General features: G+C 51.9%; 1 protein-coding gene and 1 pseudogene across 2 annotated transcripts in view; one reads left to right on the top strand and one right to left on the bottom strand.

The window, feature by feature from the left end:
* NKAIN1 (sodium/potassium transporting ATPase interacting 1) overlaps positions 1-22,436 on the bottom strand; it is a 39,664-nt gene that overhangs the window by 13,325 nt on the left and 3,903 nt on the right. Inside the window, exon 2 of one of the 2 annotated variants that reach the window (XM_036446761.2) lies at positions 15,384-15,555. The exons of the other annotated variant lie outside the window; for it this stretch is intronic. Within the exon in view, the coding sequence (XP_036302654.1) occupies positions 15,384-15,533 (150 nt within the window). The 5' untranslated portion in view covers positions 15,534-15,555. The remainder of the gene's footprint in view (positions 1-15,383; positions 15,556-22,436) is intronic. 2 annotated transcript variants of the gene reach the window in all.
* Positions 15,756-18,971, top strand: LOC118724832 (annotated as a pseudogene).

Below are 22,436 nucleotides of genomic sequence, written 5' to 3'. Positions count from 1 at the left end.
ACCCATCCCCAGCGAGGGGCGCTCCTCAGGCCCCTTCTGGGCAGATCTATCCCAATGCACCTCAGAATTGGCAGCTCCATTAGAAAGAGGGGATTGGTAGTGGTCTCATTAGCATACATCTACATTAATTTGCATAAACCCTAGGCCTAGCAGCCCAGGGTGATACCAAGGTCAGTCTAAAAAGAATCAAAGCGTCCCTCCATCTCCTAGGGCTTATCTCATGTGCCATCTGGTCCAGACCCACAGGCAGCACAGTGGGCGGTGGTGTGGGCAGGGCAGGACAGGGCCAGTGACTCTCTGTGACTCAGTCTCCCCCTCTGTAGAATGGGGACAGGGTGCCTACTTCACCTAGGTGTCGAGAGGACTGAGGGATCTTCTCCACCATTCCCAAGCCCAGGCCCTGCCCTGGCCCCAATCACCCCCAGTCTCCACTCCTGGAGCTCCTTGCTTTCTGCCTGCGGCAGACCCAGCCTCTTACAGGCCCAGAAGCCAGCAGGAGCCCAGCAGAGCCTGCACCTTGGATCTGGGGCTACTGTGCCACCCTCCTCCTACCAGGCCCTTCCCCCCACTAATTTCTGGGCTCTGGCAGAAAGTGGATTGGAAGCTGGCTCTGGAGGGTGCAGTGAAGGCTTGGGAAGAAAGCGCCCTCCAAAAGGAACATTCCAGAAGGGGATGGAGGAGAAGGCAATCCAGGCAGAGAAAACCAGCAAAGCCAGGCTCTCCCAGGAGAGGCCGGCCACAGACAAATGGACATTTGTATAAATACAAAGATGATGAATCAGATCCCCCCATTAAATACCATGAATGACATCATATAATTAAGCCAAAAATCTCACGGCAGAAAGCACCTAGATGGAGCAGGCACTTAGGCAGAGAGAATTAATAAGGAGACACTGAAAGTTTCACGAGTGGCTATAAGGATGGAGCTGGGGTGGGAAAAAGCATGAGGTAGACAAAAACAGTTGGGTGTTAACATCTGCCCAGCAGATAAAATCTCAGGCTCACACCTAACTGGTTTGGCTCAATGGACTGAAGGGTCCCAGGTTCGATCCCAGTCAAGGGCATGTACCTTGGCCATGGGCACATCCCCAGTAGGAGATGTGCAGGAGGCAGCTGATCCATGTTTCTCTCTCATTGATGTTTCTAACTATCTTTCTCCCTTATTCTCTGTAAAAAATCAATAATATATATATATATATATATATATATATATATATATATATATATATTTTTTTTTTTTTTTTTAATTTTTTTTAAATCCTAGGCTCTGGGAGTCAGGTAGACTGGGGATGGATTCCCAGCACTCACTTACAAGCTTTGGGATCTGGGAGAGTCAGTTTCCTCACCTATAAAATGGGAATATTATTACAAACACCTAAGGGGTGTGAGGATTCAGCGAGGCAGCGACAGTAAAGGGCTTTGCTTATAGTAAGAGCTCAGTAAATTACCCTTCCTTGAACAAGTCACATTCCCTTCTGGGTTTTAATTTCTTACTGGCAACAATGGGACAATAATGCCCTGTCTTCACAGAGAAATTAGAGATCACATAAGATCATAACCATGAAAGCCATTTATATGCTCTAATGTGCTTTTTAAACTATAAAGTGCGATGCCCACATTATTAGGATAATTACGAAGTCCTTGGCTTCGTAGTAAGGTCAGATTCTTGCTGCTTGTTCCCTGAGACACTGTGCACTGTGGTGGTTAAAAGTATGGCCTCGGAGTCAGACCATCTGGGCTCGCATGCTGCCTTCCACGCATTCGCTGTGTACCCTTCAGCAAGTCACTCACCCTCTCTGTGCTTTAACTTCTTCACCGATAGAATGGGGGTAACGATAACGGTACCTACCTCATACGGTAGTTGTGAAGCCTAAATGAGGGGATACGTGTAAAACGCCCGGAGTACCGCCTGGCCTGAAGCCATGGGGAAAGAGCCATGTCAGCTGTGATGAGGCTCCCCACAGGGAAGATCCGGGCCCCAGACCTCTCAGAGGACTCACGTTCTGGAGAAGAGACCACAGCTGTCCTGGTGTGCAGGCCTCTTTGAGCCCAGGCAGGGCTCCCTCCACCTGGCCTCTTGGTCCGCCCTTCCTCTCCTTATTCACCTGTCAAGCATTCATGGCACCCCCACTAGTCCCCCGTGCTGGGGGCACAGACCATGAAGTGTCTAGGGAACAAGGTCTTCCCTTTGGGGACTGGCACTGAGCCTGTCTGTACAGGCTGCCTTATGTCCACTTCATTCATTCCTCTAAACTCTTCCCCCGCCCCACCCCTTAGTCCTCACTGAGGATACGGCTTTGTTTTGTTTGTTTTTTAGAGAGAGAGAGGAGGGAGAGAGAGAGAAACATTGATGTGAGAGAGAGCAACATGGATCTGTTGCCTCCTGTATGTGCCCGGACTGGGAATCAAACTCACAGCCTTGGGTGCACGGGAGGACACTCCAACCAACTGAGCCACCCAGCCAGGGCCATTCCTTTCAGCGTTTGAGAGGTGTCATCCATGTGTGGAAACAGAGCCCACGGAGCAAAGAAATGGACTCCAGGTCACAGAGCAGGGCCGTGGCAGGGGCAGGATCCAAACGCAGACCTGTGGGCTCCGAAGCCTGCCCACCACCACCCCGCCTTCCCCATGAGCTCTTCGGCTTCACAAATGGCTGCTGGGCCCCCGCAGTGCCCCCACCCACCGAGGCCTGACTCCCTTCTGCTGAAACTGGCGGCCCTCCCAACGCATCTGCTGGTGACACTGATGATGCTGAGCTGTGTTCTGTCCAGACCCATCATGGACCAGCCACGGGACCTCCAGCCAGCATCTGACACGCCCTAAGCCCATTTCCTCCACGCTAACAAGGAAGAGATTAAAACCCGCCTTTCAGAGTGGACCTTAAAGGATGCAAACCATGGCACTTGGCTCAGGCGGGGCGCCTGACAAATGCCATCCTTTCATCAGGTCTGAGTGCAATCCTCCCGGGGCCCCGTGCCCCTCTCCGCCCCGGGCCTCCGGAGGCTTGTGCTCTGACCTCGCTCGGCCTCCAATGAGCTTTCTCGTTCCCGCTGCCTTCCTTTGGGGAAAGTTCCTTTCATTTTTCTCTGAGGCCTTTCTTCCTTGCTAATGAGACAAAACAGAGACCTCCCTGCAGCCCTTCTGCCGTCTCCTCCAGCAGGAGGCCTGCCCGCCTCACAGCTCCGTGGGAACCTCTATGTCGGGGCTCAGTTGGCTGGGCCCCAGGGCTCCCTCAGGAAGCGCCCTCGAAGCTGACCTGGGCTCCCGCATGGCAGGCCAGCTCTGATAGTGGCCACCGCTTCTCGCCTGCAGCAGAGGCACGCCAACAGACACCAGACGAGATGCTGCCGCACCAAACACGCCTGCCTTCCCGTGCCTCCTCCCGCCTCTGGCTTTTCTGACCGGGCTCTGGGGTGGGTCTGGGACAGCCTGTCTCAGAATTACGTTGCTAAGACATTGGGCAAATCACATGACCCCTTCAGGGCCTCCATGTCCTCATCTATAAAATGGGAATTGTAATCCCTACCCTCTGGCTTCTTGGGCTAAGGGTGGATCCAACAGGATAAATGAGATCAAGGAGCCATCAAACTCTCCCCTCACAGGGGAGTCCCCCAGGGCTCCCACGTCCTGTTCCAACTGGGTCAAGAGTAGCACACTTGCCTGACTGGTGTGGCTCAGTGGTTGGGCGTCCACCTATGAACCAGGAGGTCATGGTTCAATTCCTGGTCAGGGCACATGCCCAGGGTGTGGCCTCACTCCCCAGTAGGGGGCGTGCAGGAGTCAGCCAATTGATGACCTCTCATCATTGATGTTTCTATCTTCCTCTCTCTGAAATCATTTTTAAAAATATATTTTTTATTTTTTTTTTTTTTTTTTTTTTTTTTTTTTTTTTACAGAGAGGAAAGGAGAGGGATAGAGAGTTAGAAACATCGATGAGAGAGAAACATTGATCAGCGGCCTCCTGCACACCTCCTACTGGGGATGTGCCCTTGACTGGAATCGAATCTGGGACCCTTCAGTGCGCAGGCTGATGCTCTATTCACTGAGCCAAACAGGTTCGGCTGAAACCAATTTTTTAAAAACATATTTTTTAAAAATAGCAGCACAGTAATATTCACGCTCCACCTCCTTCCCACCTAAGCATCTCCAACAGCTGCAAGAGAGGACTCTTCTGTGAATCTGTTTTATCTTAAAAGAATATGCATCCAGCTGAAACCGGTTTGGCTCAGTGGTAGAGCGTTGGTCTGTGGACTGAAAGGTCCCAGGTTCGATTCCAGTCAAGGGCATGTACATTGGTTGCGGGCACATCCCCAGTAGGGGGTGTATAGGAGGCAGCTGGTCGATGTTGCTCTCTCTTCGATGTTTCTGGCTCTCTATCTCTCTCCCTTCCTCTCTATAAAAAAATCAATAAAATATATTTTAAAAAAAAAGAATATGCATCCAGCATTCTCTTCTAAACAGAGCCTCCTCTTTATTTTTTTAAAAATATATATTTTATTGATTTTCTACAGAGAGGAAGAGAGGGGGATAGAGAGCTAGAAACATCGATGAGAGAGAAACATCGACCAGCTGCCTCCTGCACGCCTCCCACTGGGGATGTGCCTGCAACCAATGCACATGCCCTTGACCGGAACTGAACCTGGGACCTTTCAGTCCGCAGACCGGTGCTCTATCCACTGAGCCAAACCGGTTCCAGCAACAGAGCCTCCTCTTTAGTTCACTTCCCCGGAAATCAGGATAGAATCACGGCTCTGCACGGACGCACGGTATCTGTATCCTGCGGCTTAATGTCCTCCTCGTCCCAGCCTGGCAGGTACAGGGACTGCGACCTGAGATGCCATCAGACTGGGTATAAATCCTGTCTCCGCCACTTACAGGCCACTCGCCTCGTAAGCCGCTCGGCATGGCCGAGGCTGTTTTCTCCTCTGAAATGGGGATAATTTATACCAGAACGGAAGTCTGTGGGTGAAGGCCAGGGGAAGGCGGAGAGGGTGGGTGAGGAGGAAGGATCCGAGCCTGAGGTCAGGGCCATGGACAGCTGGAGTCGCTGCAGGAGGAGCTGTGAGAGGACTGGCTCTCTCCGCCTTCATTAGGCCTTCATTCTCACCTCATTTACTGACTGTCAGTCACAATACCAGACGCTGAAGATACAGTGGCGAGCAAAAAACACACACAGCCCCTTCCTTTCAGGATAAAAACACTCAACAAAATTGGAACAAAAGGGAACTTTTTCCATCGGTTAAGGGCGTGTATGAAAACCCACAGCAAACATCATGCTTAAAGGTGGGAGTCTGAAAGCGTTCCCCCTCAGTTCAGGCACAAGGCAAGAATGTCCGCTCTCCTCACTTCTATTCACCATTGCACTGGAGATTCTGGCTAGCCCATTAGGCAAGAAAAAGAAATCACTCCAAGGCACCTGGATTGGAATGGAAGAAACAGCCCTAGCTGGTTTGGCTCAGTGGATAGAGTGTCAGCCCGCAGGCTGAAGAGTCCCGGGTTCGATTCTGGCCAAAACATGTCCGGGTTGTGGCTCGATCCTTAGTGGGGGAGCGTGCAGGAGGCAGCCAATCAATGATTCTTTCTCATCACTGATATTTCTTTCTTTCTCTCTCTTCCTTCCTCTTTGTTTTTGTTTTTTTAAAAATATATTTTATTGATTTTTTACAGAGAGGGAGAGAGAGAGGGATAGAGAGTTAGAAGTATCGATGAGAAAGAATCGTCGATCAGCTGCCTCCAGCACACCCCCTCACTGGGGATGTGCCCGCAACCAAGGTACATGCCCTTGACCAGAATCGAACTCGGGACCTTTCAGTCCGCAGACCGACACTCTATTCACTGAGCCAAACCGGTCTCGGCTTCCTTCCTCTTTGAAATCAATTTAAAAACAAAAGCAAAACTTAGGGCTACTAAGTTAGATCAGCAATGTTGCAAGATCCAATATCAATATACAAAAATCAGTTGTATTTCTATACACTAGCAATGAACAATCCAAAATTGAATTAAGAAAATTCCATTTACAATAGCAGCAAAAAGAATAAAGCACTTAGGATAAATTTAACCAACTAAGAAGGTGAAAGATTCATACACTGAAAGCTATAAAATACTGTTAAAAATTTAAATAAATAAATAGGAATCCAGTGTCCATGGGTTGGAAAACTTAATGTTGGTAAGATGGCAATATACTCAAATTGATCTCATAGATTCAGTACAATCTCTGTTGAAATTCCAACTACCTTTCTCTCCTCCCCCCCAAGAAATGGATAAGTTGGTCCTAAAATTCGTATAGAAATGCAAGAGACCCATAAGAGCCAAAATAGTCCCGATACATGGCCAACAAGGATGAATCTTGAACACATTATGCTCAGTGAAAGCAGCTAGTCACAAAGGATCACACACCGTATAATTCCATCTATATAAAATGTCAGGAACAGGCAACTCCAGAGTCAGAAAGAAGATTAGTGGTAGCCAAGGGCTGGCCGGAGGGAAAATGGGGAGTGACTGCTAGTGCAGTGTTTTTCAACCTTTTTTGGGCAAAGGCACACTTGTTTCATGAAAAAAATCACGAGGCACACCACCATTAGAAAATGTTAAAAAATTTAACTCTGTGCCTATATTGACTATATATAAAGTAATTCTCTTGAATAGGAATCAAATAAACACAAAGAAAGTATTTTATAATTACTTTATTATGAAATATTAAGTAAACAAAATAGTGAAAAATTATAAAATTCTTGTCTTGTCTGCACCTACGGCACACCAGGCAAAACGCTGTGCTAGTGGATGAGGTTGTGGTGTTTTTTTGAGAGATGAGAATGTTGTGAAGTCAGATAGTGGTGAATGTTGCACACACCGGTACTCTGTGAACATACTAGAAATCACTGGCTTTTACACTTTGAAATGGTAAATTTAATGGTATGTGAATCACACCTCAATAAAGGAGAAGAAAGGAGGAGGAGGAGGAGGAGGAGGAGGAGGAGGAGGAGGAGGAGGAGGAGGAGAAAACCCAGACACAGCTCTTGTCCTCATGGAGCTTATATTCAGTGGGGAGTGGGGGGAGAGAAACTCAAACACCCGTGTGTCCCCACACACACACACACACACACACACACACACACACACAGCCCTCTGAAGGAGGGGTACCCAGAATGAGAGCTATGATGGAAGTAGTCGAGGAAGACTTTCTGGAGGATGTGATCTGAAGGAAGAGGGGTTGACAAGGAAAGAAGGCGGAGGAGGGAGGTTCCTGTGGAAGGAGGGAGTTTGGTGAGAAGGACCCAGAAAAGATCCCTGTGGCTCGGACAGAGGAGATGAGAGGGAGCAGGGCAACAGAGGGAAGGCTGGAAGGGCTTCTGTGTGCCAGGGCCAGAGGCCAGAGGGGCAGGGCCAGCGGCTGAGGGGCACCAAGCCCTCTGAGCACCTCGGGTCAAACATCGCTGGAGGTATCAGGTCAAGTGCTCCCTGCCAACATCTGGAGAAGAGTTGGAGGACATTTCTCTGGGCTAAGCCTCTCCCTTTGTTTGTTTGTTTGTTAATCCTCACCTGAGGATATTTTTCCCATTGATTTTTTTTTTTTTTAGAGAGAGTGGAAGGAAGGGAGGGAAGGGGGGGGAGAGACAGACAGACAGACATTGATATGAGAGAGATACGTTGATTGGTTGACTTCTACATAGGCCCCCACTAGGACCAGGGATTGAACCCACAATCCTTTGGGGCTCAGGTGGGTGCTCTAACCACTCAGCAACGCCAGCCACGACTGGACTGAGCCCCTCTGGATGTGACCTGATAGAGAGGAAAACATCCACTTCCCTGACTTTTTAGCGATACCTCCTGTACTGAAACTCCAGGGAAGGAAATACTGATGAAAACCAGCCTCACTGCTATGGCAACAGCAACCCCTTCTGACTTCCTGCCAGACTGAAGGCAAGAGGGGAAGTCTGCCTAGCAACAGTGGTGGGCTGCAGGAGCCCCCCTCCCCGCCAGGGGCTTCCGGATTCCCCTTCTATTACCGTCCCAGCCTTGGCTCCCATCCCAGCCTCCCGCTTCTCCTCCCAGCAGAGAACCACAGCAGCTACCGGTATCCAAACAGGCCTTCCCAGCTCCGTCTGTGATTGTGTCACCACCGAAATGTGGGATTATCGCCCCACTGGACAGATAAAGACACTGAGGTTCACAGAGGGGAAGGGGGCGCTGCCAGCCTGGTACCCTGCCCTTCGCTCTCCAGGATGGAAAAGGTCTGTGCATCTGGGCAGGTCTCCCGCTCTGATCCGTTTGTGGCAAAAGGAATAAACGAATGGAAGGAGTGCCATCCCTCCATCCTGTCCCCTCCTTCTTTTCCTGGTAATCCACCAGTTCTGGGGCATGGAGGCGCTCTGCTCTGGTCTAGCCCAAAGGAGGGGAAAGGGAGGGGTCACTGGAGGCCTGAGAGCCAGAGAAGTAAAAGGGTGGAAGTGCCCTGGCTGGTTTGGCTCAGAGGATAGAGCGTTGGCCTGCGGACCGAAGGATCCTGGGTTCAGTTCTGGTCGGGGGCGCAGGCCTGGATTGCAGGCTTAATTCCCATGAGGGGGTGTGCGGGAGGCAGCCGATCAATGGTTCTCTCTCATCGTTGATGTTTCTATCGTTCTCCTCCTGTCCTCACTGAAATGAATAAAAATATATTAAAAAGGAGGAGGAGGAGGAGGAGGAGGAGGAGGAGGAGGAGGAGGAGGAGGAGGAGGCTTCTCTTCTCACCTCCCAGCCCAGCCCCAGGCTGGCTGAGGCTGAAGGGAGGGCAGAGGAGCTGGGAAGAGGGAGTGGAGCTGCCGCCTGTTTCCGGGCCCTGGGCCAGAGCCTGATGCGGGGAGAGGTGTGCCGTGGAAGAAAGAGTGGAGGGCGGCCCTCCTTACCCTCATCCTGTCCCCTGCCGGCCTGGGCTTCCCAGGGAAAGAAAGAAACGGCTTGTAAGTGCCTACTATGTGCAGTTGCTGAGCGCAGCACTTTTCAGGTGGCGTCTCATCTTATCCCCAGAAAGACACTAAGATAATAGCTAACGCTTATTACATCCAAGTATCTCTCGCATGCTTAGCAGGCTTTGATTCATCTAATCCTCACAGAAAGCATGCCAGGCAGAGACCGATCATGCTGGCTTCCCACATGGGAAACTGAAGCGTGAGGAGGAGAACTGCCCCCGGTCCCACGGATGGCAGCGTGTGAACCAGGGCTTCTGGCTTTGCCAGCGGCCATGAGGAGCAGACGCACAGTCCTCCTGGGGGAGTGGCGTCCCCATCTCCCAGAGAGGGCGAGGGAGGCCCTTTCTTGAGGCCGCCAGGTGTCAGAGATGGGTTGGAGCCCCATCTCCGGGGGACGTATGTGGCATGCTGGCTTACTGAGTGGCACCTCCTGGACTGATGGGCCCCTTTGGCACAGAGACCACGGGGAGCGGCCCCAGCTGCAGACAGGACGGAGCAGGGGAGCATTTCTGTTCAGGGCATTTTTGTCCGGAATCACACACCCAACTGTGTGTGATCCATTCCAGCGACGGCATCAGCCCGCTTCCTAGAACAGTCCATGGAGGACCCTGATACCAGGCATCGGAAAGGACCCAGCATGCCCCACTGCCTCCCTGGGCCTCTGTGGACCTGTCTGTTCAAACAAAGGGTTGGGAGGATGTTCTCTGGGATCTTCCCAACTCCCAAAGCCCAGGATCCTCTGCCCGGGAGCTTCCCACTCAGCACAGCCATGCCTCCCACAGGCACCGCCCTCCGGGAGCCGGACGGGGATTCCTGCGAGCCGTAATTACAGCAGCTACCGCGTCCTAAGCCTTGGCCAAGTGCCAGATGCTGCGCGGAGTGCTTTTCACGGATTCTCTCGTGGAGTTTGCTCAGCAGCCTTAAGAGTCATTTTACAGGTGCAAAACCTCAGCTCAGAGGGACTGAGCGACTTGGCTGTGCTCACACTCCTGAGCAGCAGAAACAGGATGTCTCCGGGTCACCTGGTGCAGGCCTGGATTAACCATGCCCCCTCCCCCGCTCCTACCCTCATCCTGTCCCATCAGGCCTCAGGGGGCCCACCAGCCCAGCCTGTCACGGCTGACAACCACGGCATGATGCCCAGGACGGGCCCCAGAAAGCCTCTCACTTTGCTGGGGGAATCCCGTGTCCCTGGTGGCCTATCTTGGGGATGACAGCTAGCAGCAGCTTGCGGACAGCAGCCTACTCAGATGGCACCTGGGGCCGCTGGGAGCAGACAGGCAGTGACAGGCTGGAGCAGCTGGAATTGCCCGGAGCAAATCAGACACCTGCACCCCCACACCAAGCCCAGACCCTTCTCTCTAACAGTGGGGGTCTTCAGGACCGAGGCCTGAGTGTCTAAGTAAGTTAGAAACCAAGCTAACACACTCTTAAATAAGGAATGGACAGCCAGGCTGTGAATTTCAATTTCTCTGCCTCCTTAAAGCTCTAAAAGACAGCAGCATCCTCTGGCTCCAGCCGGCACTCCCACCTCTGCCTTCCTTCTGGGCCGCACACACAGGTCCGGACACACGTGTAGGCAACATCCACACCTGCCCTTCTTCCCAACACAGTCGGCTTCTGTCCCTGGGTCTGGGGGTGCACACACCAGCCACACGGGCTTGGGGCTGATTGGACAGGGGGCCTGGGGTCTGTCAGAGTAAACTGGTCACTCTCACTGGAGACACGTTCCCAAAGCAGAGTCTCAGGCTCCGGAGGCAGCACGGAGGGGAGGAAGGGGAAATAGAAAGAGAGCTTGAGATTTGGGATTTGGCATTGGAACTCTGGCTCTGCCACATGCCTGCTGTGACTGTGGCCCAGGGAATTCCCCTCTGAGGTCCTATTTGCTCATCTGTGAAGCAGGGATGGCAGTTCCTGCCTGGGAAGGCTGCAGGGGGGAGTCAATGCGATAAGATCCACGCAAGGGTTCCTGCTTTGTTTGCAGACTGTTCGACTCCACGCTGACCAGCGTCTCTGAGAAGCCCTCTCTGTACCTCCAGACCCTTCAGCATCTTCTCCTGGACAGCAATGGCCAAACCCAGCTCGACCTGAGAGCACCTGAGCCCACAGCGGCAGGGGCTGTGCCTCCCACACCGCGGAACCCCAGCGCCTAGTACAGCGCCTGGCCCAGAGTAAGCAGCAATGGCTATCGGATTGGCTGAGTACACGAAGCTTTGTGTCTGCTCACCAGGCTTTCTGTCTGCTCCTGGGGTTCATCCAAGTCTATCACACATTCACCGAGGGCCTTCTGAGGGCCAAGCCCCAAGGTCCAGATGCTCAGTCACCGCACCAAGCCTCACAGAGCTCAATCTGGGGAGAGGGTCCACGTGGAAACGGGAACAGATGCCAACCGTGTGGTGCCTGCAGTAATGGAGGTGTCTGATTTGCTCCCCCCAAATGAAGGGCTGAGGGGCTGCCTCCTTGGTGACAGCAAGGGCTCCTGTATCCATGGTGACCCTCTCTCAAGAGGCCTGAGACTCTCGTGTGCCAGGCCTTCCCCTTCTCTGCCAGGGCTGGTTTTGGGGCCAGTGACTCCTTCCTGTCTGGTGGCAGAGCTTCCCCCACCCCGCCGCTCTCTTCAGCTGCACAGAGTGAGAAAAGAGAGGAACAAGAGGATTCAGCGTGTGACCTGCCCCCAGGAGACGGACACAAGAGCCCACACTGAACAGCCCACCAGGGAAACTCAGAACCACTCCGGTCCACACGGAAGCTCAAAAGAGAGCAAGCTGAGCTCTCAGACCTGGCAGAGCACAAAGCATGAAGGTTCTCGAGTCCAAAAGGCCTGGCTTTGAGTCCAGCACCAGCCCTGTGTCATCCTGGGCAGGCTTTGTCGCTTCCTGAGCCTTGGCTTCCTCACCTGGACATCAGAGATCATCTTAGAATCTACTCCTGGGGTTCACATCTGACATGAGACACAGCCCGCGACACCTCCCTGCGTCTCTGTCTCCCTCTCTCTCAGGCCCCTGGTGACCTCTCTGCTGGTGGGACGTCTGGCGGGGAGAGCCGTGGATGTGGGGTCAGACACATCCCAGGAACACGAACTGCTGGTACTGTCATCATTACTCCTCCTCCCCAGGCCGTGAATGGAGCCTGTCTGATTTCGTCTGCCCCGGCCCCCGAGGCAACTTACATTACCTAGCGCAGTCTTCCTTCACTACAGCCTGACTCGGGGGTGTTTTCTAGAAAGCAAGAGCCGCGAGCTTCTCTGTTTTCCTGCAATGCCCAGCGCAGGCTTCCTGCCAAGGAGCACCTGGGCAGCTCAGATGGGAAGGACTTGGAAATCATCCACTCTCTCTCAGTCTGCAAGGAGAAACCCTCCTTCCTGGCCTCCTCAAGCGCCCAAACGGCTCCGGGGGTGAGGTCCCTCATCCCTGCGGAAGGTGGACGGACGGTGCCCAGGACTCCGGGAGGCTGAGCTCCATGGAGTGAGCAGAAGCTGAGCAGGCAGCTGCTGGAGTTGGAGCTGGAGGGAACTCCCGGGGCCACCCCCAAGCCCTAGCAGCCCCCCCTGCCCTCCCGCTGAACGCTGATAATAGGAGTGGTTCTAATTATGCTCTAATTGCTTTCTTCCAGGCAGTTTCTCTGGAGCCAAGGAGTTCAGAGTTCATGAATAAATGAAGAGGGAGAAAGCGGGGAGGGGTGTTTATTGATCCACAAATCTCGACGGCCAGTGTCTGCCCCACAAATGCTTAGGCAGGGAGCTGTGTGCAGTTCTGCATACATACATTGAAACAACACAGCCCTTAGCTGGTTTGGCTCAATGGTAGAGCTTTGTTGGCCTAGGGACTGAAGGGTCCCAGGTTCGATTCCAGCCAAGGGCACATGCCTGGTTGCGGGCTCGATCCCCAGTAGAGGGCGTGCAGGAGACAGCCAATCAATGATTCTCTCACATCATTGATGTTTCTCTCTCTCCCTCTCCCTTCCTCTCTAATATCAATTATATATACAACATACACACCACAGCCCCCCAAGCCCTCTCCGAAGGACTGCTGGGAGTTAAAACGAAGGTTACAAGAATATCCTAAACTGGCTTTGGGTCCCAGCTCCAACTCTGCCACTGAATTGCACTGTGGTCTCGGGCAAATCCTAGTTTTCCGGGGTGTAGAGAGTGGGGGCGAAGGTAATGTCTGACAGCCCCTCTCAGAAAACCCGGATTTCAGGATGTCCATGGGAATCACCCAGCTCGACAGAACCCTGAGCAGGGCCGGGTAGGCACTGTCACCCTCTCCCTCAGGTTGCCCTTTCGCCCAGATGCCTCCTTCTCTAAGAACCGGCCAGGCAGCGGGGGGCTCCAGGGAAGCGGCGGGGGGAACACCTACACCTCCGTGCAGGCAGGACGCCTGGTGGGGAAGAGCAGGGGCTCTGGATGTTGATCTCTGCCCACCCGCTGTGAGGCCCTGGCCAAGGCCCTGAAGCTTCTTGAGCCTCAGTTGCTTCATCTGTTAAATGGGAATGACAGGCTATAAAGGTTATAAAGGTTCGCCCAGGTCACATAATGGCCTTAGCCAAGTGCCTGGCATATAGGAAGCATTTGGCAAGTGGTAGATAGATGTGATCGCTAATACTGTCAACAGTATTAGCTGCCAGGTTCAGAGTGGTGACTTCTTTACAGATGAAGAAACAAAGCATGGGTCAGGCAGCTTACCCAAATCACTAGGAAGTGGTAGGATTTGAACTCAAGTCCATCTGACCCCAAACCCTCTGTAGCCCAGTCTTATTTCTCCACTGTGTCTATCCCATCCCCAGGAGCTGGCACATAGTAGGTGTTTATAATAGCATGCCGAGTGACAGAAAAATGTAGGGGAAAAATTAGTTTAACAGGCTCTATTTCTAATGACCAAGGTAAGGGTGGGTTTATGGAGTTAGAATGAGGCCAACATTTCCTTCAAGGTCAAAGCAAAGTGCTGGGTCTGCTTCCTCAGTTGCTGGGGCCCGGGCAAGTGGGATATGGGGATCCTTGGTATGTGCTTGTAGAAGGAAATCTTTTTTTTTTCTTTTTAAAATATGTATTTCTTTATTGACTTCAGAGAGGAAGAGAGAGGGATAGAGAGATAGAAACATCACTGATGAAAAAGAATCATTGACTGGCTGCCTCCTGCACGCCCCCTACTGGGGATTGAGCCCACAACCTGGGCATGTGCCCTTGGCCAGAAATCGAACCTGGGACCCCCTTCAATCCACAGGCCAACGCTCTATCCACTGAGTCAAACCGGCTAGGGCTAGAAGGAAATATTTTTTTTAATTGATTTTACACAGAGAGGAATTGAGAGGGACAGAGAGCTAGAAACATCGATGATGAGAAAGAAACATCTACCAGCTGCCTCTTGCACACCCTCCACCGGGGATGTGCCCGCAACCAAGGTACATGCCCTTGACTGGAATCGAACCCGGGACCTTTCAGTCCGCAGGCCGACGCTCTATCCACTGAGCCAAACTGGTCCCGGCTTTTTTTTTTTTTTAATATATATTTTATTGATATTTTACAGAGAGGAAGGGAGAGAGATAGAGAGCTAGAAACATCGATGGTGAGAAAGAAACATCTACCAGCTGCCTCTTGCACCCCCCCCCACTGGGGATGTGCCCGCAACCAATGTACATGCCCCTGACCGGAATCGAACCCGGGACCTTTCAGTCCACAGACTGACGCTCTACCGCTGAGCCAAACCGGTTTCGGCAAGAAGGAAATTTTTTTACCCCTTCCCGACTTCCACTAAGAAGCCAAAGTCAGAAATCCCGGCTTTGGCATTCGCCAGAACCTGCTCTGCCACTGCCTTGCTGGGTGACTTTTGGCAAGTGACTTCGGTTCTCTGAGCCTCCGAGCCCTCACCTAGGACGTGGGGGTAGCAGCGGCCCACCTCGGGGGCTGCTGCGGAGGAGATACGCGATGACATGCGCAAGGCTGAATGTTAGGTTAGGAGGGGGGCCTGCAGTCCGATGGCCAGGCTTGCACCCCAGCACTGGCACTGCCTGCAGCCTCGGGTTCTGCTCCTGTAAAACTGTCACTAAATACGGGTGAAACCGTTACAACAGCAGGCAGTGTGCGTAAGTGCTCCATCAATCTCTATTAGGCTATGCCGTGTGCGGAGCCCGGGTTCATCTCACACCTGGGGAAACAGAGCCCCAGAGAGGTGTGAGGACTGGTCCAAGCCCCCAGAGCCAGCCCACGGCAGACCCAGGCCTCTGTAGGAACCTGCTGTAGGCAGGGCCCCGTCCAAACCTCAGCTTGCACGGATGACCACAAAAAGACCTTCTACACACCGGGGCCATCCTACTCAAGGCTTGAAGACTCTAGGAGGCGGGGGGTGCGGTGGAAACTCCCCTCTCCTGTCCTCCCTGGGGGCTCCAAGGCTGGCTTAAACCAGCAGGGTGTGTAGAGGGCAGGAAGGAGGACTGACCCACCTTCCTGGCCCACCTGGCTGGCCCCTCCGCTCCTGGGCTGGCTGCAGAGGCCTCAGAAACAATCCAGGGACCCGGACCGGAACACCATTTGTCAGCCCTGCATGGTGGTGACGGGCTCATCTCCATGGCAACAGTACAGTGTGAAGGCATCCTGGCATCATTAGGGAGCGCGCTGAGTAGTATAAACAGAGGCTGCAGTAGATTACACGCCTATTATGAGCAGTCTCGGGCTCTGAGCACTGGTAATTATGCCTAATTGTGCATTTAATTGTGTAATTGAAAACCCACATCTCTGGTTCCGGCTGGGGCTGCAGAACTTACCCCCCCTCTAAAAAGAGGAGGCTTAAGAATCATCCCTACCCTGAAAACCCCATGGCGGTCTCCCCTTCTAGGGAAAGTGGTACCCAGAATAGTCTCAGGGGAAAAGTGCATACAGACTCCCATGTCCCCCGTTTCCTGGGCCAGGTTCTGAGATTTGGGTTGGGAGGGGGTGGAGCATGCTTAAGGAAGGCAAAGGCAGATGGGAAGAGAGAAAGAAAAAAAATGCTCACAATTTTAATTATTCGTACTAGCTACCATTCTGTACTACTGCCATTGTCCTCTCAGACCCAGAACACATCTGGTGGCTCCAGGGGACCTGGGTCATCACTAGCTCCATTATGCATCCAAGTGGTCATCCAACTTACATATAAATTCCTAATCCCTGCCAGGGACAGGGAACTCACCACCCGATTGTCCGTCTACAATACTCTTTCCCCCATCCCCAGGGTCGCAGAGTGGAGAAAAGGAGGCTCAGAGAGAGGCAGGGCTAGCTCAAAGTTGCACAGCAAGCGAGTACGAGAACTGTGGGATTCTTGCCCTAACCGGTTTGGCTCAGTGGATAGAGCATTGGCCTGCGGATTAAAAGGTCCCAGTTTCGATTCCAGCCAAAGGCATGTACCTTGGTTGCAGGTACATCCCCAGCAGGGGATGTAGCAGGGGATGTGCAGGAGATAGCTAATTGATGTTTCTCTCTGATCGATGTTTCTAACTCACTCTCTCTCTTCCTCTCTGTAAAAAATCAATAAAATATATTTAAAAAAAAAAAAGAATTGTGGGATTCTGGCTTGTAGCTGAAAGCATTTTAAAAAAAAGATATGTTTTTATTGATTTCACAGAGAGGAAGGGATAGGGAGAGAGATAGATAGAAACATTAATGATGAGAGAGAATCATCGATCAGCTGCCTCCTGCACGCCCCCTATTGGAGATGGAGCTTGAAGCCCAGACATGTGCCCCTTCCGGGAAGAGAACTGTGACCTCCTGGTTCATGGGTTGACGTTCAACCACTGACCCACACCGGCAGGGCTGAGGGCACACTTTGTTCGTACCCGAAGGTGAATCAGCACGTAGGACTGTGCCCAGCACTTTGTGGGGTCTTCAGAAATAGTTGCTGAATGCAACTCCGGGCAGGGCTAAGGAGTGGCAATTCTTATTCTCTGACCCAACAGATACTTAGTTTTTTTGGAGTTCAGGAAGTTCACCAGTGGTGACCAGGGATTGGTGATGGGTCAGGTCCTCTTGCTCTGAACCTATGTGGTCTGAGACTTCATTTCACAACCAAACATACCATGTGGGCATTGGGGATGGGGACAGTATAAACCCTCGTTCCAACAGAAAGAGGAAAGATGATGTCACCTGAGTCCCTGACAATCTGACACCAGGTGTGAAGCCTGGAGCAGGCCATCAAAGGCAGGCATCTCCTCCTGTCTCCAGGGCCTGATACCCACTCTCCCACCCTCCGCCACTCCTGTCAGTCATGCTGCCTGCAGCAAGGTGGGCCGCTGTGGCAGCAGCTCTGATCTCCATCTGGGAAAGGCCGGACTCATGGAGGACGCAGAGCTGGAGTCCAACCTTCTCCCTCGACAGAAGGGGACACAGAGGGTCAACCTTTCTGACTCCCTCTGAGCGAGGGCCGGACTCTGTGCCCCCCCCCCTCCCTGCAGTATCTCGGCCACCCTTATGACAGTCCCCACATTACAGAAGAGAAAACCAAGGGACAGTCAAGGCCACGGCTACAAGATTCAGCAGAACCTCTGCTCCAACCTGGTCCTTCTACTGGTTGAAAGGGGATAGGTCCCACCTCCTTCCCCTCAGTATTGATTCACAGAGTCTGCTTTCTCATTTCCAGGGCACTTAACAGTGTGAACCCTTTGTGAGCTCCTACTCAGCATATCTTACCCCAGAGGAGCCTCTGTCAACTCTCTGGGGCGGGTTATTACTATCCTGCCTGGCAGGTGGCTCAGCTGGTTAGAGCGTTGTCCTGTTATGTCAAGGTTGCGGGTTTGATCTCCGGTCAGGACACATGCAAGAAGCAACCAATGAATGCACACACAAGTGGAACAGCAAATCAATGTTTCTCTCTCTTTCTCAAATCAATAACAGTTAAACAAGATGATTACTATCCTGATTTAGAGAAATGCAGGAGGAAGCTCAGAGAGGTTAAGTGTCTTACCCAAGGTCACCCAGCTACAAAGAAGTAGGGGTAAAATTCAAACCCCAGCCTGACCCCAAAGCCCAAGCTCTTCCCAACCTCCCTGACCCAGGGCTCTCCAGCTGTTTGAGAGGCAGGGGTCAGGAGGCCAGGAAAACCCATTAAACCTGCAACCTCAGATGCAGCCCTTCTGCCACCCTAGTGTTTGCTGGCAGAAGTATGTCTCAGGGAGCCTTGGTTTGCTACCTGAGACTCTTCCTGTCTCCGAATCATCATCCCTCTCCCTTTCCTCACCAAGGAGGGAGGCCAAGGGCCCTGGGACTGGGATTCCCAGGACCAAAGCCAGCTCCACTTCCTGTGGCCTGGAACTAGCTTTGAGAAAACACATCTCTAGTCTAAGCCTGCTCTGCCTGCACCCACCCCTCCCTGAAGGAGATGTCAATGATCAGAGCTCGGTTCAGATTTTACAACCGTCTTCACATCCTTTCCCCTGATCACTCATCTGAAGCCCAGACTGCATCTTGTTTCCCTGGCAACAAGTCACTTCTTTCTTTTGAGCCTCAGTATGCCAATCAGTGAACGGGTATAAAAACACTATCTACCTGCTCTTCCCTGGCGCTGCCTACGGAGGCGGCAGCCATCTCCTACTCGGCACCACGGCTGCCCTCAGACCCCTCGTAAAACCCAAGATTGTCAAAAGGAGGACCAAGAAGTTCATCCGGCACCAGTCAGACCGATATGTCAAAATGAAGCGGAACTGGCAGAAACCCAGAGGCATTGACAATAGGGTGCGGAGAAGGTTCTAGGGCCAGATCTTGATGCCCAACATTGGTTATGGGAGCAACAAGAAAACAAAACACATGCTGCCCAGTGGCTTTCAGAAGTTTCTGGTCCATAACTTCAAGGAGCTTGAAGTGCTGCTGATGTGCAATAAGTCTTACTGTGCTGAGATTGCTCCTCCAAGAACATCTCCTCCAAGAACCACAAAGCCATGTGGAAAGAGCGGCCCAGATGGCCATCAGAGTTACCAATCCCAATGCCAGGCTGCGCAGCAAAGAAAATGAATAGACAGATTGTGTACACATTGTATTTGTGTTAATAAAATCATAAAATTCTGAAAAGAAAAAAAAAAAAAACACAAAAAAAAACAACAGTATCTACCTGCCGAAACTGGTTTGGCCCAGTAGATAGAGCGTCAGCCTGCGGACTAAAAGGTTCGAGGACGTCACAAAGCAAGGGTTCGATTCCGGTCAAGGGCATGTACCTTGGTTGTGGGCACATCTCCAGTAGGGGGTGTGCAGGAGGCAGCTGATCAATGTTTCTCTCTCATCCATGTTTCTTTTTTTTCTTTCTTTTTTAACATATTTTATTGATTTTTTTCAGGGAGGAAGGGAGAGAGATAGAGAGCTAGAAACGTCGATGAGAGAGAAACATCGACCAGCTGCCTCTTGCACACCCCCTACCGGGAATGTGCCCGCAACCAACATACATGCCCTTGACCGGAATCAAACCCGGGACCTTTCAGTCCCCAAGCCGACGCTCTATCCACTGAGCCAAACTGGTTTCGGCTCTCTCATCCATGTTTCTAACTCTCTATCCCTCTCTCTTCCTCTCTGTAAAAAAAAAAAAAAATCAATAAAAAATATATTTTAAAATCTTTATTAAAAAATAATATCTACCTTATACAGTTCTTATGAAGGCTGATAAGTGTTCAATACCGGTCAATTCTTCCCTGGGTAACTTTTTCTCAACCTCCATCATAGTATCCTGAAACCCAACACTAGCATTGGGATGAATAGAAATAGGGACAGGGATGGGGTTTGTGGAGCATTTGAATAAGCAGCTCAGAATATCGTGTATCTAGTAATGCATGCATCGAGGAAGGATTTAGATTTCCCCATCGCCTTCCACATCCAGCGTCCCACAGGCTTACAGGGGGAGCAATGGGCATGCAAGGTACAGGCTAGGAGTCCCAGGTCTGGGTTTGAATCCTCATTCTGTCTCTACTGTACATGTGGCCATGAATTAGCTAGAGAGTAACAAGAGACAGGTATACCAGCAGACACCAAACAAAAAGGTGGTTATTATTGTTACTGTTATTTCTGCTGAACAATACACTTTCCAGATAAGGAAACTAAGACTTGAAGCGTTTATGGGCATGACTCCGACCACTACATCTCTAATGCAGGCAGAGAGGGGACAGAAGTGAGGTGTCCAAGCCTCAGGCAAATAAGAGCTGGCCACCGGGACCACGTCCCCTCGGCAGGGCACTGTGCCATTCGGGCACTGTCTCATGGAATGCCCCAAACTGCCACGGGGTAGGAGCTGTTGTTCTGACTGCTTTATAGGAGCGAGGCTGAGGCTCAGAGAGGGTAAGAGGGGCTTTCTGGACGTCACAAAGCAAGGCAGCAATGACTGGCCCACTGGGGATGTACCCACAACCAAGGTACATGCCCTTGACCAGAATCGAACCTGGGACCCTTCGTCCGCAGACCAACGCTCTATCCCCTTAGCCAAACCGGATAGGGCTCTGTGCCAGATTTTAGAGTGGCTGCCATTTATGGGGGGGCTTATCTGAAATAATCACCCACACACCCTGCAAAGGAGCAAACCAGGGCCATCCTCAGTCCCACTGAGGTCCCCCCTTCTCCATTTCACCCTGCTCTGCCAACATCATAGGGTCTTGGGAACTGTTTGTCCTCAGTCCGTTCACCTGCAAAAGGAAGCTGATCCCCCGCCCCCCGCTGTCCGAAGGGGTCCATGGCCGGCACAGTTTCATGCTCCTGACTCCCAGGCGTGGCTCACGGACCTGAAGCACCTGGAGCAGAGCCAGGCGCTCCCCGGGAAGCCACGAGCTTGCCGTGGCAGCTGCTTCAGGGCGCAGGAGCCATCTCCCTCCAGTCTTCCCCATCACTCTGCTAATAGCCACATCAATCAGGTTGACCACGTTTCACACCATTACTCGCAGCTCAGCAGGAAGCTACGTATTTCCCCGTCACCCACCACCTTCCAGAAAGCAGAGTGCGTTCCAGAAGGGAAGAGAATGAAGCTGCTGTGCTTTGTTTTGTTGTTTTTTTTCTGAGTACCTATTATGCAGATGGCACTGGTTAAGCCCTTTTGACGACTCTGAGAGGTAGGGACAAGTCTCTTTGGCAGGAAGAGAACGCTCCAGAGGAGTGAATGCATGTGTCCAAGGTCACACGAGCTGAGACAAGAGCAACCGCAGCAGTGACGGATTGCCGAGCATTCGCAGGCTCACGCTGCCCTCATGCGCACGATCCTATTGAAATACTCTCGTTTCCACTCTGCAGGTGAGCAAGCGGAGGCTTGAAGCCGGGAACAGACGTGTCTGAGGGTGCACACTGCTCACATGTGAACTGCAGAGAGCACAGGGCCGAGAGGGTGGCTCTCTGCTCAGGCAGAAGGGTGCTCCATCCTGGTTCTGTCACTGACTCGCGGGCACACCTCCTCGCCTCTCTGAGCCTCAACCTCCTCCTCTGAGAAAGGGGACACGCACATCTCTCCCATCATGTGGAATAACAGGAGGGAGGATAAAAACAGTAAAATAGCTAACTTTTATCAGTCGTTTAACATGCGCCAGGCATTTTGCCAAGCACTTACATATGTAAGCTCATTTGGTTAAATGAGGTAATGCCTATAAAGTGCTTAGCACAGGATTCCAGAAATGGGAGCAATAATGGCGATGATGAAGAAATTGATGATGACTCCCTTGGGCAAATCCCCTCGGTTCATCCTCTTAACGGGAAGAATAGCGGCCTGTAGGGTTTCAGGAAGGAGGTGGAAAGAAAGGCTGGGTCTGGCTGGGGGCAGGAAAAGGAAGATACATAAAAATCAGGGAGTAAATAGCATTGATAATGTCAAGATGATACATCAAGTAGGAGCTAGGAAGCCAAGGGACCCAAGATATTCTACAGATGCCCGGCTGGCATGGCTCAGGGGTTGAGCATCGAACTACAAACCGGGAGATCATGGTTCGATTCCCGGTCAGGGCACATGCCCAGGTTGCGGGCTCGATCCCTAGTAGGGGGTGTGCAGGAGGCAGCCGATCAACGATTCTCTCATCATTGATGTTTTGCTCTCTCTCTCCTCTCCCTTCCTCTCTGAAATCAATAAAAATATGTTTTAAAAATAGATATTCTACAGAATGGAACGAGATTGTGATGCATCAAAACCTCCAGGCCAGCCCAGACCTCATCCCAGAGTCCCCGATGGGCAGAACTGGCAGGACCCTAAAGACAGACACTAATGGTTCTTCCCATTTTACACATGGAAAAACCAAGGCTTGCAGTGGGGAAAAAACTTGGCCACGCTCACAGGACGTCAGTGACGGAGTTGGGCTTGAATCCAGGCCTCCTGCCTCTCAGCTCAGGGACCCATACCTGTTGCTTTCCACAAAGCAGGGGTCGGCAAACTGTGGCTCGCGAGCCACACGCGGCTCTTGGGCCCCTTGAGTGTGGCTCTTCCACAAAATACCAAGGCCTGGGCGAGTCTATTCTGAAGAAATGGCATGATATTCTTTTTTAAGTTTAAGTTAAAAATATTTGGCTCTCAAAAGAAATTT

Source organism: Pipistrellus kuhlii, unplaced genomic scaffold (genome assembly GCF_014108245.1).
Source record: "Pipistrellus kuhlii isolate mPipKuh1 unplaced genomic scaffold, mPipKuh1.p scaffold_m20_p_2, whole genome shotgun sequence".
NCBI classification, from domain to species: Eukaryota; Metazoa; Chordata; class Mammalia; order Chiroptera; family Vespertilionidae; genus Pipistrellus; species Pipistrellus kuhlii.
This window is presented reverse-complemented; position numbering and strand designations above follow the sequence as displayed.